The 13,774-nt window shown below is 44.1% G+C and overlaps 1 protein-coding gene across 3 annotated transcripts in view; it reads right to left on the bottom strand.

The window, feature by feature from the left end:
* The window catches only part of LOC132385249 (arginyl-tRNA--protein transferase 1-like), a 94,793-nt gene extending 84,109 nt beyond the window's left edge, over positions 1 to 10,684 (bottom strand). Inside the window, exons 1-2 of one of the 3 annotated variants that reach the window (XM_059957252.1) lie at positions 10,428 to 10,684; positions 325 to 396 (exon numbers count right to left, since the gene is read on the bottom strand). In XM_059957252.1, the coding sequence (XP_059813235.1) occupies positions 325 to 396; positions 10,428 to 10,542 (187 nt within the window). In that variant the 5' untranslated portion in view covers positions 10,543 to 10,684. The remainder of the gene's footprint in view (positions 1 to 324; positions 397 to 10,427) is intronic. The other 2 variants (XM_059957253.1, XM_059957256.1) reach the window with 2 other exon arrangements.
* Between the last annotated feature and the right edge of the window lie 3,090 nt (positions 10,685 to 13,774).

The following is a 13,774-nucleotide window of genomic DNA, read 5'->3' as shown; positions in this document are numbered from 1 at the left end:
GCCCCTGGATTCACCACTGATCTCCGCGGTGCTCCACAGCTTACGGAGCTGGGGAGACATTTTGTATCTGGGCCCTCAGCTTTATACCAGCCACTCAACATGGCCTAATTCAACCTTGTAAGGTTCAGTTAAGCATTTTGTTTTTCTTTTAAGTTGTTATATTTAAACTAGTAACAGCAATTTGATGTCTTTTAATACAAATCCTTTTTTATATGCTAGGTACAGCAGAGGATCAAACCATTCTGCCCATCATATCTACACTAACCACGGTGCCAATTTAATCTAATCCCACCAGCCTGTAATCCTTTCTGCCTGTTTATGTACCTGTGGAAATGTCTCTTAAATGTATTTGCTTCCACCACTCCACCCGGCGGCACATTCCAGGCACCAAGGGCTCTGTCGGGGAAAAAAGACTTGTCTCAATTCTCCTTTAAACTATACCCCTCTCACCTTGAAGACTTGTCTTCTGGAATTTGACGTTTCCACCCTGAGAAAAAGATATTGATTATTTATCTTATCTACATCTCTCATAATTTTAGAAACCTCCATCAGGTCACCGCTGAGCTTCCAATGCTCCAGAATAAACAATCGATGTTTGCCAAACTTTTCCTTGAAGCTCATGCTCTCTAATCCTTGATACGTCCTGGTGAAACAACAATTTGCTGAGGGAACTCGGCGAGTTGAGCAGGATCCGTGGCAGGGAAGGTGGGGGAGGGAATTGTCACCATTTTGTTTCAAAATTCTATCACAATATCCTGGTGAATTTCTTCTGCACTCTCTCCAAAACCTCCACATCCTGACTGTAACTCCACCATTGTTGTGTTAACTTATTAAACCATCTATATATATATATCAGAAACAATACTGAGCACTGATCCTTGCGAAACGCCACTCAGCACAGACTCCTAGTCAGTATAACACCCCTCTATCTTCTATGGCCAAGCCAATTTTGAATCCAATCTACTGGGTCTCCTTGGATCCCATGTACTTTCATTTTCTGTATCAGCCCACCACAATGGAACTTGTCAAATGCTTTACCAAAGTCAACATCCACTGCCCTACCCTCAGTCTTCTTCTTCACCTCCTCATAAAACTCAATCAAGTTTGTAGGACATGGTCTCCCCAAACCACAAAGCTGACTGTCCTTATTGAAGAGGTGTATAAGATGGTGAAAAAAAGCTTTTGTCAGTAAGAGTTGTGGGTGAGACCTCAAATATGTTACGTGAAATGTGACTACCAACAGGGATCCACTCCGCTGGTAGGGCAGTTGCACAACTGAGGCCTCCAGGTTTCTAGTAATTGCACAGTTACACAAGCCCACTGTGGCCACAGTGCTTACAAGGTGTATGGCAAGAATGGCCAGCGAGTCAAATTGAGTATGTTCTGACCCAACAAACGGCCATGTTCAACAGGATGAAGGCATTCACCCTTCCTGTCGGTGTCAAGTGGCTATTAGGTGCACCAGTTGGGCCCACTTCTGTTAGATCTGCTGCCTCTCAGCTCCAGCAAGCCAGGTTCAATTCTGACATCAGGCGCAGCCTGCATGGCATTAGCACGTTCTCAAAGATGGGCGGATTGGTAGGTTAATCAGCCACCGTATATAGCCCCTGGTGAATGGATGGGCAGAATAAAATAAAGATTAGAGTCTGTGTGGTTGTTGGTCATTTGGAACTCCATGCTCTGAAGGACCAGTTTCCATACCGGGCAACTTTGAGGATGAGTATCCACTGATCCACAAACCTGAAGATGTGACTTTCACCTGGCCTTACCTGCTCTGCAACTCCCCACATCCAACTGCACACAGATTAACCCTTTAGACCAATCAGTGCAACATAAGGGGAATATAAAGAAAAGACATTTTGGAGGTATCAGATAGGAACTGAAAGACAAGGGAGTTGAGCCACACTGACCTAAGGACTTGGAGTTCACTCCAGCCCAATAGCCCAGTGACAGATATGCTCCTCTTCATAAGTACCTGGGTATGGACAATAGTTTGTCTGCACGAGTGCCAGTAACAGACACAAAGAGGACTGAGTGAGTGCCAGGGGTACGTGCACCAGTTAATCTAAGTTCAAGAATTTAGAAGGTTATTCACAGGAACTGTGGTTTTCTCCCCCCAAGCTCCCCAGAAAATGTGTGGTCCCTGTTACTGCTTCCCAAGATGCAATGATGTTCTATGGCCAACTTGAAAGAAAGTGCACCAGTAGAGGTGAACTTCAAATGATGTGGATTCAGATATTTGGGAATAATTGGACAAAAAGCCAACAAACATGGACAGTTGACCAGAGGAACAATGGATTTCTTGTTTCCCATCCATCAGCCTCTGCATAGTTGGTTGTTTGCCAAAATGACATTTCTCTGACATTCTGCCAAGGATCAAGAATTTATTGTCCAGATGTTCCTTCTGTACCTGCATGTTGTGCTACAGGGTTTGAATTGAGGTTTGGGTTTGTGGATCACTGTCAGTAGGTTCAATTATTCAGCACAAAGTACTGATCCTGAGCAGCTAAAGGAAGACAAATGTGGAATTTCTGGAGGATTTAAAACATTCCAACTGCCATATGTTGCCAAATTCTCCAGTTCCCCATTCATGGTGGCCAAATATCACCAAATCTTGGCATTTAAGACATGTATGTACATAGGGATATTTCCAACATGGCAGGGCCCACATCAAGCACACATAGGTCTTTATGTGGTAATAACTATTGATCTTGGCACTGCAATAAGATATTTGCCAAAGGTCAGGGGAGGTTTGCATGTTATGATACCCAAAGCTGGTAGGAGGCAGCCAAATGTCCTGAAGTAGACAATGCATGCATTGCTATTTAATTCTCCCTGTAGGCCAGAATCAGCAGGAATCCTCGCTCCTTCTCTCTCTCTCTCTCACACACACACACACTTACTTTCCTTCCCCCCCTACCTCCACCAGTCGATCACTGCCTTTCCCTCCTCTCTCTCCCCGAGTACAAAACTTGGCTGGTATCCTGGCTCTGGCTTCCTGCCCACTTGTCAGCTCAGTCCTTCTGGCTGCAGGAATTTCAGAGAGGTTGGAAAGTGGGATTCTACAAAAGTGTAGAGAGGATGGGTTCTGGGTGAGACCAGTTTTTGTTGCAAGAAATAATCACTGCTGTGAGGAGGGCTGATATGTTAGAAGGATCATCAAATGTGCAGTATGAGTTAAACTAAAATGTTAGAACAAATCAGGCACTTTGTAGGGGTGAGTTGCAAGCCTCCAAACTGTTTGGGGGGAGAAAAAGAGCAAAGCTGTAGTTAAACTTCTGACTTGTACAACAATAAATAAGTAAATGTAATTACTTAAACATTAAGTAGTATAATCAATGCAAAGATATAAAGGACACAAATTCTTGAACAGCATATTGAAGAACATTTATTAGTCATATTTCAGTAAAGCCAACATGACTGGGCAGTTGGATAAAAGTCCTGCAGATGCTGGAAACCTGAAACTAAAACTAAAAATGTCAGAAGCACTCAGCAGATCAGGCAGCATCCTGGAGATCTGAAGTGGAGCCAATGCTTCTGTTCAATGACTGCAAAAAAGTGAGAAAGCAGGCATGTTGTAGGAAAAGGGAAGAGTTGAGAGAACAGAGGGGCTACCAGTGATAGCATTCAGGTCAAAGATATCATTACTTTAAATCTGGGCGGTTAAGGGCAGAAGAGCTAACAAACAGGGAAACAATCTGAAATCAAAATATCCAGCAACACAAAATGGTTACTTAAAACTGTTGTCTGAAATGTTAACCCCTGAGAGCTGCAACATGGCCAAGATGAGCAGCTGATCCTCGGAACCTTGCTCCATATCATATCTTCCCTCATAACTCTGTACATCTCTGACAGTCTCCCATGAGTTCCTGTGTTCCACCACCCTTCACAATACACCTTCTTGGCTACGTTTTCCTTCTGAATCTCTGGTCTACGAGCCAAGTTTGGAAGTTGGATTGACCAGCAGCTGTTTTGACCAGCACAGATCTAATGGGTTGAATGGCCTAACTATATCTATAGCCCATATATATATATTTCAAAGTCTATATTCCCATTCTTGCTACTCCCTGCTAAATTATATTGCAGAGAAATTGAAATGGTAGCCTGAGAGATAAACTAAGCTGCATCTCAAAAATGTTTTCATATTTCTTACTTCCTTTAGAATAGTAGGTGACTGTTTCAGTTTATTGAGTCTATATTATCTCACAGAACAATTCCATTCTTCTACCCTGTTATCAAATTCTCATCAGTTTCTCCCAGATTCTACCACCCACGTACACATTGCATACAAAGTACAGTGGTCAATTAACCTACCAACCCACATGTCTTCAGAAGCACTGGGAGGAAACCCGTCTAATCAGAGGGTGAACATGCAAACTCCGTGCAGACAGCGCCAGACAGCAGGGCTGAACCTCGATTGACGAAGCTGCAAGGTGGCTGCCCTACCTGCACCCGACATTGCTATGCTGAACACAGTTCACCGTGGGGGTGAATTTCCTATAAGATGAAATTTGCCCTGGGTATTTTCTGTTGGCAGAGGGCGATGGCAACATTCTCCACTGCGTGTGTATGTGCGTGCTTCCTTGTTGCACCTGCTCCGTTACCAGGACAACGGAGATGGACGCCCTGTGCGTTAGGCTTGGAGCACTACCTGAGAGTTTACGAAAGTAATGTAGGATAAAAACCCCATAGCTCAGACAGTTCATTTTCTATCACTGATAATAGATTATTGACTGAACATACAATCAAATCCCAGTCAGTTAGTATCCAATAGACCCAGAAATGAGGTTACAAAGTCCCCGCTTCTCCACTGCTGGGGAGTTTTCAGTTGCAATTAATCATATCATATGTCTCAGAATATCAAGCACTGAATGGCAATATTTTATTTTCTGAATGCACTTAATTAATTTGTCTTTCGATGAAGCCACATTTTCACCAGTATGAGGTTCAGAAAAACAGGAGATCTACACCATGTAGATTAGACCAGAATACATACACATAAAACTCTCACTTAATCATCACCCGAACACATCTTTTGGGCGTGTAGGGGGTAAAGGAAGATCTTCTGTGTCAAGTCTCCAATGCCATTCTCCATTCACATACTCATGATCCATCAACTGCTATCAAAAAAGCAGAGGTTATTCTAGTATTGGGGCATGTAGCAGACTGGAGGACATTAAAGTGCCTTAAGAGGACCCCAAGATCGCAAGAAACAGGGGCAGGATTTACTCCCCAGTCCATTCTTCACTTCACAACCCATGGCTACTGTTTTTTGCCTGCAAGCTCTCAACACAAGACCAGTGTGAGGAATGGAGCAGACTCTGAAAATAGCCATGACCTAAACAAAAGACTCTTCAAGCAGCTCATACAGTTGTGCAGAGAAAAAATATTAGTCCCTTTTGTCATGAGACTGAGAAATTGTGAGTCAGAATATACACTCAGTGGCCACTTTATTAAGTATGCTCATGGCCTTCTGCTGCTGCAGCCCATCCAGTTCAAGGTTCGCTGTCCTGCTGAAGGGTCTCGGCCTGAAACATCGACTACACTCTTTTCCATAGATGCTGCCTGGCCTGTTGAGTTCCTCCAGCATTTTGTGTGTGTTACTGAAGGTTCACTGTGTTGTGCATTCATGGATGCTCCTCGGCACACCACTGCTGTAACATGTGGTTATTGAGTTACTGTCAGCTTGAACCAGTCTGGCCATTCTAACCTCTGATCTCTCTCTCATTCACAAGTCATTTTCACCCACAGAAATGCCACTCACCAGATTTTTTTTTTGGTTTTCTGCACCATTCTCCGTAAACTCTAGAGACTGTTGTGCATAAAAATCCCAGGAGATCAGCAGTTTCTGAGATACTCAAACCACCCCATCTGGCACCAACAATCATTCCACAGTCAAGGTCACTTAGATCACATTCCTTCACCATTCTGATGTGTGGTCTGAACAACATCTGAACCCCTGGACCATGTCTGCATGCCTTTCTGCATTGAGATGCTGCCACACGATTGGTGATTAGATATCTGCATTAATGAGCAAGTGTGCAGGTGTACCTAATAAAGTGACCCCTAAGTATAAATAGAAAATGGTGGCATACTTAGCTGTCAGCAATAGTCCAATGCTGCTAGGGTCAATTATTAACCAAGCTAGGAGAGCTAAGACTCCAGCAACACCACACCATTTTTTTCGTTAATGCCTTAAAGATGAAAGATGAGGCTGTCATAAATAGAACTGAACATTGCAATGGAAGTGGAACAGCAAGTATTTCACATATGTAGCTTCCTAAATTTCAAAAGTTCACTTTAAACCACAATGGAGCAAAGTCGGAAACAGAATTAAGCAGCATCTTCAAGTGACCCTTTGAAGTTAGCAGCAATGTTTGAGGATTTAAAAATAAACGGCAGGCTTGGTGAAAACTCATACATATAATCTGGCCGCATAGAAACATGAAAAAGAACCATAAAATCAATCTAAAAGGAACTCAGAACCAAGATCCCAGTTCAAAATACTATTCCACAAGCCTTCTCTGTCATCCATTTAAATTTAAACAAATTAAGGATGAAACATGAATTTTCAAAAAAAAAATCCGTGACTTCATATTCTAAAGAAAAGCATCCAGGGCTCATTTTTTTTTAATATACTCTCAGTCATGATTTCAAGTATCACTACTTTGATTTTGGGTCTTAACCCAAACTTTACTTTAAAACTTATTAATTTAAAAAAGAAGTTTGTAAAAGCCATCTGGCATGGAATGTAGTTAATTTGATATGATCGGATGTCAAACCTGTCACTTGCACTGAAGCATTATGGCATTTCCATGTAGCACTGAAACCAACACGCAACCCAAAACACTACAAAATGCTAAGTGAACAACTGAGCCACATCGAGCAACAACATAACCCCTCCCTATCTCTTCCCAAAACCCTTCACACACAATCAAAACTTCTCTGAGTCTATGATCAGCCTAGGGTTGTCTGGGTTAAACAGGGAAAATAGCACATGAAAGGTATCTCATCACTGCCCAGTGATCCCTAATCAACATGCATGTCTTTGAAAAGGAAAGAAATTGCACTAAACTATCTACGCTTGCCTACAGCATTGCAGTGTAATGGTTGTGCGGTCGAAAATCCCGAGTGCTCAACCTGTAATCCCATTTGAATTCAGTTAGGAAAAAGATAATGGTCTAAAAAGTTGTTTGGTAGTAAAAATAAGGATGAACTATTAAGTTGATAGTTCGACAAACTGGGCGAGTGTTGGAGAGTGTATTGACTGCATCACAGCCTGGTATGGAAACACCAATGCCCTTGAATGGAAAATCCTACCAAAAAAAAGTGGACGCAGCCCAGTCCATCATGGACAAAGCCCTCCCCACCACTGAGCACACCAACATTGAGGGCTGTCACAGGAAAGCAGCATCCATCATCAAGGACCATCACCACCCAGGCCAAGCTCTCTTCTCACTGTTGCCATCAGGAAGGTGATACAGGAGCCTCAGGTCCTAAACTACCAGGTTCAGGAACAGTTATTACCCCTCAACCATCAGGCTCTTGAAGCAGAGGGGATAACTTCATTTGCCCCAACACTGAAATGTTCCCACAGCCTACGGACTCACTTTCAAGGATTTTTCATCTCATGTTCTCAATATTTATTGTTTGTTTATTTGTTTATTATTAGTTTTTGTTCTCTTTTGCACTCTGTTGTCTGGTGGCCTTTCATTGATTCTATCGTGTTTCTTGTATTTATTGCAAATGCCCACAAGAAAATTAATCTCATGGTTGTGTATAGTGACATTCAAGTACATTGATATTAAATTTACTTTGACCTTTGATTGTCTCAAATGATCCCCACCCGATCACTGCTATTCAAAATGGAATAAATCCTTCTTTCCCAGTGCAGGCTATAGATGGATCCAGTCCTACATCTTTAGTTGAATGATAACAGCACCACCCACCATCTCCCACCCCCCCCACCTCCGCTAATGTGGCTCTCTGATTCCTTTGTTGATTTTTGAGCATTGGTGAATGAGGCCAGTATTTATTTTGCCCATCACCAACTCGACTTGGGCTTGGGGGTGTTGAGTCTTCTTCTTGAAACACTGCAGTCTTTCTGGACAAGGTACCTCCTTGACGTCATTGGGTAATGAGTTCCAGCATCACTGAAAGGAGAGTGATATATTTCCCAATCAAGTGGCTGATTTGGTGACTTAGAGAGAACTGTGCAATTATTACCTTTATCTTTCTCAGTGGTATAGATCATAGATCTCATTGAAACCCACCGAATATTGAAAGGCCTGGATAGAGTGGACATGGAGAGGATGTTTCCAATTGTGGGAGAGTCTAGGACCAGAGGGCACAGTCACAGAATAGGAAAGCATCCCTTTGGGAGAGAAATTCCCTGTCGTAGACAGCTGTGGAGGCCAAGTCATTGGGTATACTTTAAGCAGAGGTTGATAGGTTCTTGATTCATAAGAGCATCAAAGGTTAAGGGGAGAAGGTAGGAGAATGGGGTTGAGAAGGAAAATAAATCAAGCATGATGTAATGATAGAGCAGACTCAATGAGCTGAATGACCGAGTACTGCTCCTATCTCTTATGGATTTGAGGTGCTGTTTGGGTTGCCTGGATAAGAAACTGAAGTGCATTTTCTATCAAATCAGTACACACTGTACTCTGTTAAGAAAAGACAGCCAGGCAATAAGTAAGTTGTACTTTAGGTAGTATCTACATCCCAAGTATGAGATACTTGCACTGCTGTTGACTATTGTACAGTTCCAGCAAACCAGGTTCAAGTCTGACTTTGGATGCTGTTTGTGTGGAGTTTGAAAATTCTCCCCATGACCGTGTGGGTTTCCTCCAGGTGCTCTAGTTTCCTAACACAGCCCAAAGACATGGTAGTTCAACATGACTCCGGAAATTGCCCATTGTGGCAGAACTGGGGGAGAGAGAGAAGTGGGGAAAAAAATGAAATTAGTGTAAATGGTTACTTGAAATCAAAGAGTTATATGCCGTGGAAAAGGCCCTCTGGTCCAACTCATCCATGTCTATCCAAACTAGTCCCACTTGCCTGTGTTTGTCCCATGTCCCTCTAAACCTTTTCTATCCATGTATCTGTTGAAATAATTGTTCAACTGTAATTGTACCCACCTTTGCCACTTCCTGGGACAGCTCATTCCACATACTCACCACCCTGTGTGAAGAAGTTGCCCCCAAGTCCTTTCTACATCTTACAACTCTCACCTTAAACCTCTGGTCTCTAGTTTTACACTCCCCTCCCCTAAGTGGAAGACTGTGACCACCCTACTCTATCTATTGCTCATTCATGATTTTATAAACCTTTAATAAGGTCATTCCTCAGCCGCCTACGTTCCAGCGAACGAAGTCCCAGCCTATCCAGCCTTACAACTCAAAACTTTTAGTCCTGGCGACATCCTTCCGAATCCTTTCTGTACCCTTTCCAGCTTAATGGCCCCCTTCCACCGCACTTACGCACAATACTACAAGGGTGGTCTCACCAACAACGTCTACAATTGCAACACCACATCCCAACTCATGTATTCAATGTCCTGACCCTTAAAAGCAAGATTCGATGGTCCGCGCGAACTTCGCAGGCCAAGGTCTTGTTTCTGTGGTGAATGGACATTTTGAAGAATGAAGAGCAACGGACCATATGAAGAACGAAGGGCAAGAGCGGCAGCACCAGGAACATAACAGCAGCTCTCCAGGTGTCAGTAAAGGTTCCCCCTCCCGTGGCCATTAGCCGTCCTCATCCACTATAAAGTTTACAACCCGCCAACACCGTTGATCCGGAGAACGAGCTCTGGAACAATGCAAACACAACCCAAACTCGGAATATGCCATTTCGCGAAGACACACTTTCATATACCAATCTACTTCAGCCAAGCATTAGGTGTGAAGGATTGATCAGTAAACAGCTGTTAGCTGTTTCTCGACAGAATCACGTTCGCATGGAAACCTGGACGCAAAATCATAAATAGCCACGCAAATATTCCAGGCATTTTACAGAAAACTCCTGCCATTCCTTGGACTCAAGTTTATAACTAGAAACCGGATAGAAATCGGCAACTGCGCTCGAAGCAGCCGATGGCAAAACACTCACCAGCAGTGTAACAGATTTTAGAGTAAACATATAACCGGCTGAGATCAACAAGTCCCAAGCGCTGGCAACAGATAACATGAACAACTAGTGAGAGAGAAAAAAACTAGAGCCATGTTGACAAAAAACTCAGATCAACACCAGTAACATAAAATACCTTTCACTTTCAGTTACTGCTTTCAAGTACTAAGTAACATGTACAATTGGTGTATTATTTAATCTTCGCCATTAACCCCAAGTAAAGAACATTGTTACATTGATCTCTTGTGGAGATGATTCTCTTGGGGTTCCCTGCTTGCCTCCCCACAGCTGCTCACCCTGGGCACAGAACGAGTCCTTCCCGCAGTAGCCGCAGCTCCACGCCTCCAGAGGCGGACTGAGATCCGTCGCCAGCCCCGCTGGGGGGTTCAGCCCGGTGCTGCTGGTTCCCATCCCGAGTTGGGGAAAGGGGTTCAGTGGGAGTCACGCCATCCGCTCACTTCCCCGGCCGAGATCCGGAGCCGGAACACTCAGAGAGAGAGAGACACACACACAGACGCGGCAGGAGCCAGCCCTGCCTCTCGCCTACTTCCTCATCCGCCTGGCTGACGCTCCGGAGTAAGTGGCCCAGTCCACAGCACCCCCACCCCCCATCACACCCAACCGGCTCTCGGTACCGGCGCCTTGGGCTCTCCGCCACCGCTTAAAGGGATATTCCCTCGTTACAAACACGGCAACACAGCAGTAATCGTTTTCTTAAAACTGGGGTGGGGGTGGTTAATGTTGCAAAATTCGGTGTCTAGCCATACAAGGAAATACCATATAGGAAACAATATACTTTCTCGGGGGTGAGGTAGTGGTTACAGAGCGGAAGAGAGAGAAGCAAAGAACCTGAAACAAGACTCCAACTCTGCAGAGCCATCAAAGTTCCAGATCCACAGAATTGGGGATAGGGCCGGGGAAGGGATGGTCGAATGGGAGTGAAACAGCTGTGGGTATGGAGGGAGAGCAGCAAACGCAGGGATATGGACTTTAAAACTCATGCAGTGGCGTGCCCTGTTAAGGGGAACAAAGGTAGGAGGCGAAAAGGTCCGGCTGCTGTTACGGGAAGAACAGAGGAGTTTTAAGGAGAGTGAAATAGGGAAATCAAACCAGGAACAGAAGGCGCCGGGGGTCAGGAGAACAATGTGGTGGTCCTGGGAGGCAGAGGAACAGCTAAAGCAATGCTTTGAGTCGGTGGACTGGGCCACGTTCAAAGAATCATCAGAGGACCTGAATGAATACACGATTGTCACGAGCTTTATAAAGACACTCGTGGACGAGGGTGTCCCCTCAAAATCATTCAGAGTGTTCCCCAACCAGAAGCCTTGGATGAACCATGAGACTCACAATCTGCTGAGGGCTAGGTTGATGGTGTTCAGGACTATCAATCCTAAAACGTACAAGAGGTCCAGGTACGATCTCCAGAAAGCCACTTCACATGTAAAGTGGCATAACCGGACCAAACTTATATCACTGAAGGGTGCTGGGCAGCAGTGCCAGGGCTTGAGTGCCTTAACTTCTTACAAAGTGAAAACATACAACGTTTCACTACCAGATGAGCTTAATGCACTTCATGCTTGCTTTGACCAACGGAACATTGAACCTTCCCAGCCTCTGATGACCCTATGATTTCAGTCTGGGACCTACGTGAGAGCATCCCTCAAGAGGCTGAACCCACAGAAAGCATCTGGCCCAGACCCCGGTGTAGCTTGCCGAGCACTGAAGATCTATGCTAACCAACAGGCTGGAGAGTTTACAGACAATTTCAACCTCTTGCTTCGGCAGTCTGAGGTACCCACCAGCTTCGAGCAGACTTCAATCATGCCCAAGAAAAATGTTATAATCTGCTTCAGTGACTATCATCCAGTTGCACTTGCATCCACTGTGATGCAGTGCTTTGAGAGGCTGGTGATGAAGCATATCAACTCCTTCCCGAGGAGCAACTTGGATCCACCAGAATTTGCCTACTGTCAAAACCGGTCAACAGCAGATGCCATTTCATTGGCTCTTCACTCAGTTCTGGAGCAACTGAATACTGAAAATGCATACTCTTCATTGACTACAGCTTAGCATTCAACACCATTACCCCCACAAAACTAGTCAATAAGCTCCAAGACCTAGGCCACAGTACCTCCCTGTGCAAATGGTTCCACTGATTTCCAACATTCTCAATATTCTGAATTTGGATTCTGACAGTGCGGCATGCTTGACGTAATGTAGTGTCATCTGTAAAGATCTTGTGTGGTGATGTCAGGTTTCAAGACCAACATTTGCCTCTGATTGGTAATACCAAGCCAGATTAAAGAATTATTTATTTTCATTGAATTTGTGGGAGCCTGCAAAATGGCTTGAGCTGCCAACTTAAGAGGAGTGATTGCACTTCGGTGACTGTACTGAGCACTTTCTAGAGAGCGAAGAAAATGCCAGGGGACACGGTATTGTAATGAATGGCATCAAAAGCACATAAGACTGATGAGGAAGAATAATTACCAAAAGTTCAGAGAGAGGCAAAGCTATTCTGCCGCTCATAGGAATAAAAGTCTCTATGTATGCCAGACTTTTTAATTTAATGATATTATTGGAGCTTGTTAGTATGTAGGGTTGTCCATACATTAGGTACTTATAACCCAGGGACAGCTGTGCAGGAGAAATGACAGTCTTCTTACTTCCTCTCTACTCACTCCACCACCGTGTCAATCACCAACGTTCCTTCCAATTCCAGTTCGTGCTCAACCACTGCAACACTCATCTAAACAGCACCGAATGAATCATTTGTGAAATTCTTATACATGTTTACTTATGGAGACCTTCTCCATGTCATTGGGATGACGTTCCTGCCCTTACTGCACTGGCATACACAGTATATAAATTATTTGGAACTACTGAATCTGGTTCCACCAGTTTTCTGTAACCCCTTGTGTTCCCTGTCGTAAAATCGTAAATCATAAAAAAATTCATGCTGAAAGTCTGAAATAGAACCAGAACGTACTGGAAACACATGGTTCAGCTCAGGCAGCATCTGTAGGAGGAGAAACCCTTTGTTCCAATGAAACATTAACTCTGTTTCTCTTCCCACAGATTCTGTCTGACCTGCTGAGTGTGGCTCATGGTAGCTGATTGAACCAGAAGTTGTGCAAAGAACAAATAGAGGGTTTCCAGCCTCCAAGAGCTGTGGTTCACCTGCAAGTTAAAAGAAGACCATTTCTCTGTTGGTCAGACAGCCCAAAGCCAAGTTCCCCAGGCACCTAACCATACCACAGCAATGATCATTAACAGCTTCCATTTCTATTGTTGTGTGCCAATTGGTTGTAAAGCTTTAAGTGAGATGGGCGGTAAGGTTAAAGTGTGACACATACAAAATGCTGGAGGAACTCAGCAGGTCTGGCTGCATCTATGGAGAGGAATATTGGGGTCTTGGCCTGAAACATTGACTCTTTATTCCTTTCCATAGATGCTGCTTGACCTGCTGAGTTCCTCCACCATTTTTGTGTGTGAGTGTTACTCTGGATTTCTAGTATCCGCAGAATCTCATGTTAGTAAAGGCAAAGAAAAGTGGAAGGAAAGGGTAATTTGAAAGGCATAGATCCAAGAGGTTCTATGGAAGCCTGGTATGTGGCAGAGAGTGTTCCAGAGGGCAGTGCCC

This window comes from Hypanus sabinus, chromosome X2 (assembly GCF_030144855.1).
Source record: "Hypanus sabinus isolate sHypSab1 chromosome X2, sHypSab1.hap1, whole genome shotgun sequence".
In the NCBI taxonomy this organism is placed as follows: domain Eukaryota; kingdom Metazoa; phylum Chordata; class Chondrichthyes; order Myliobatiformes; family Dasyatidae; genus Hypanus; species Hypanus sabinus.
Note: the sequence above shows the minus strand (reverse complement) of the source record. Positions and strands in the feature narration are given on the sequence as shown.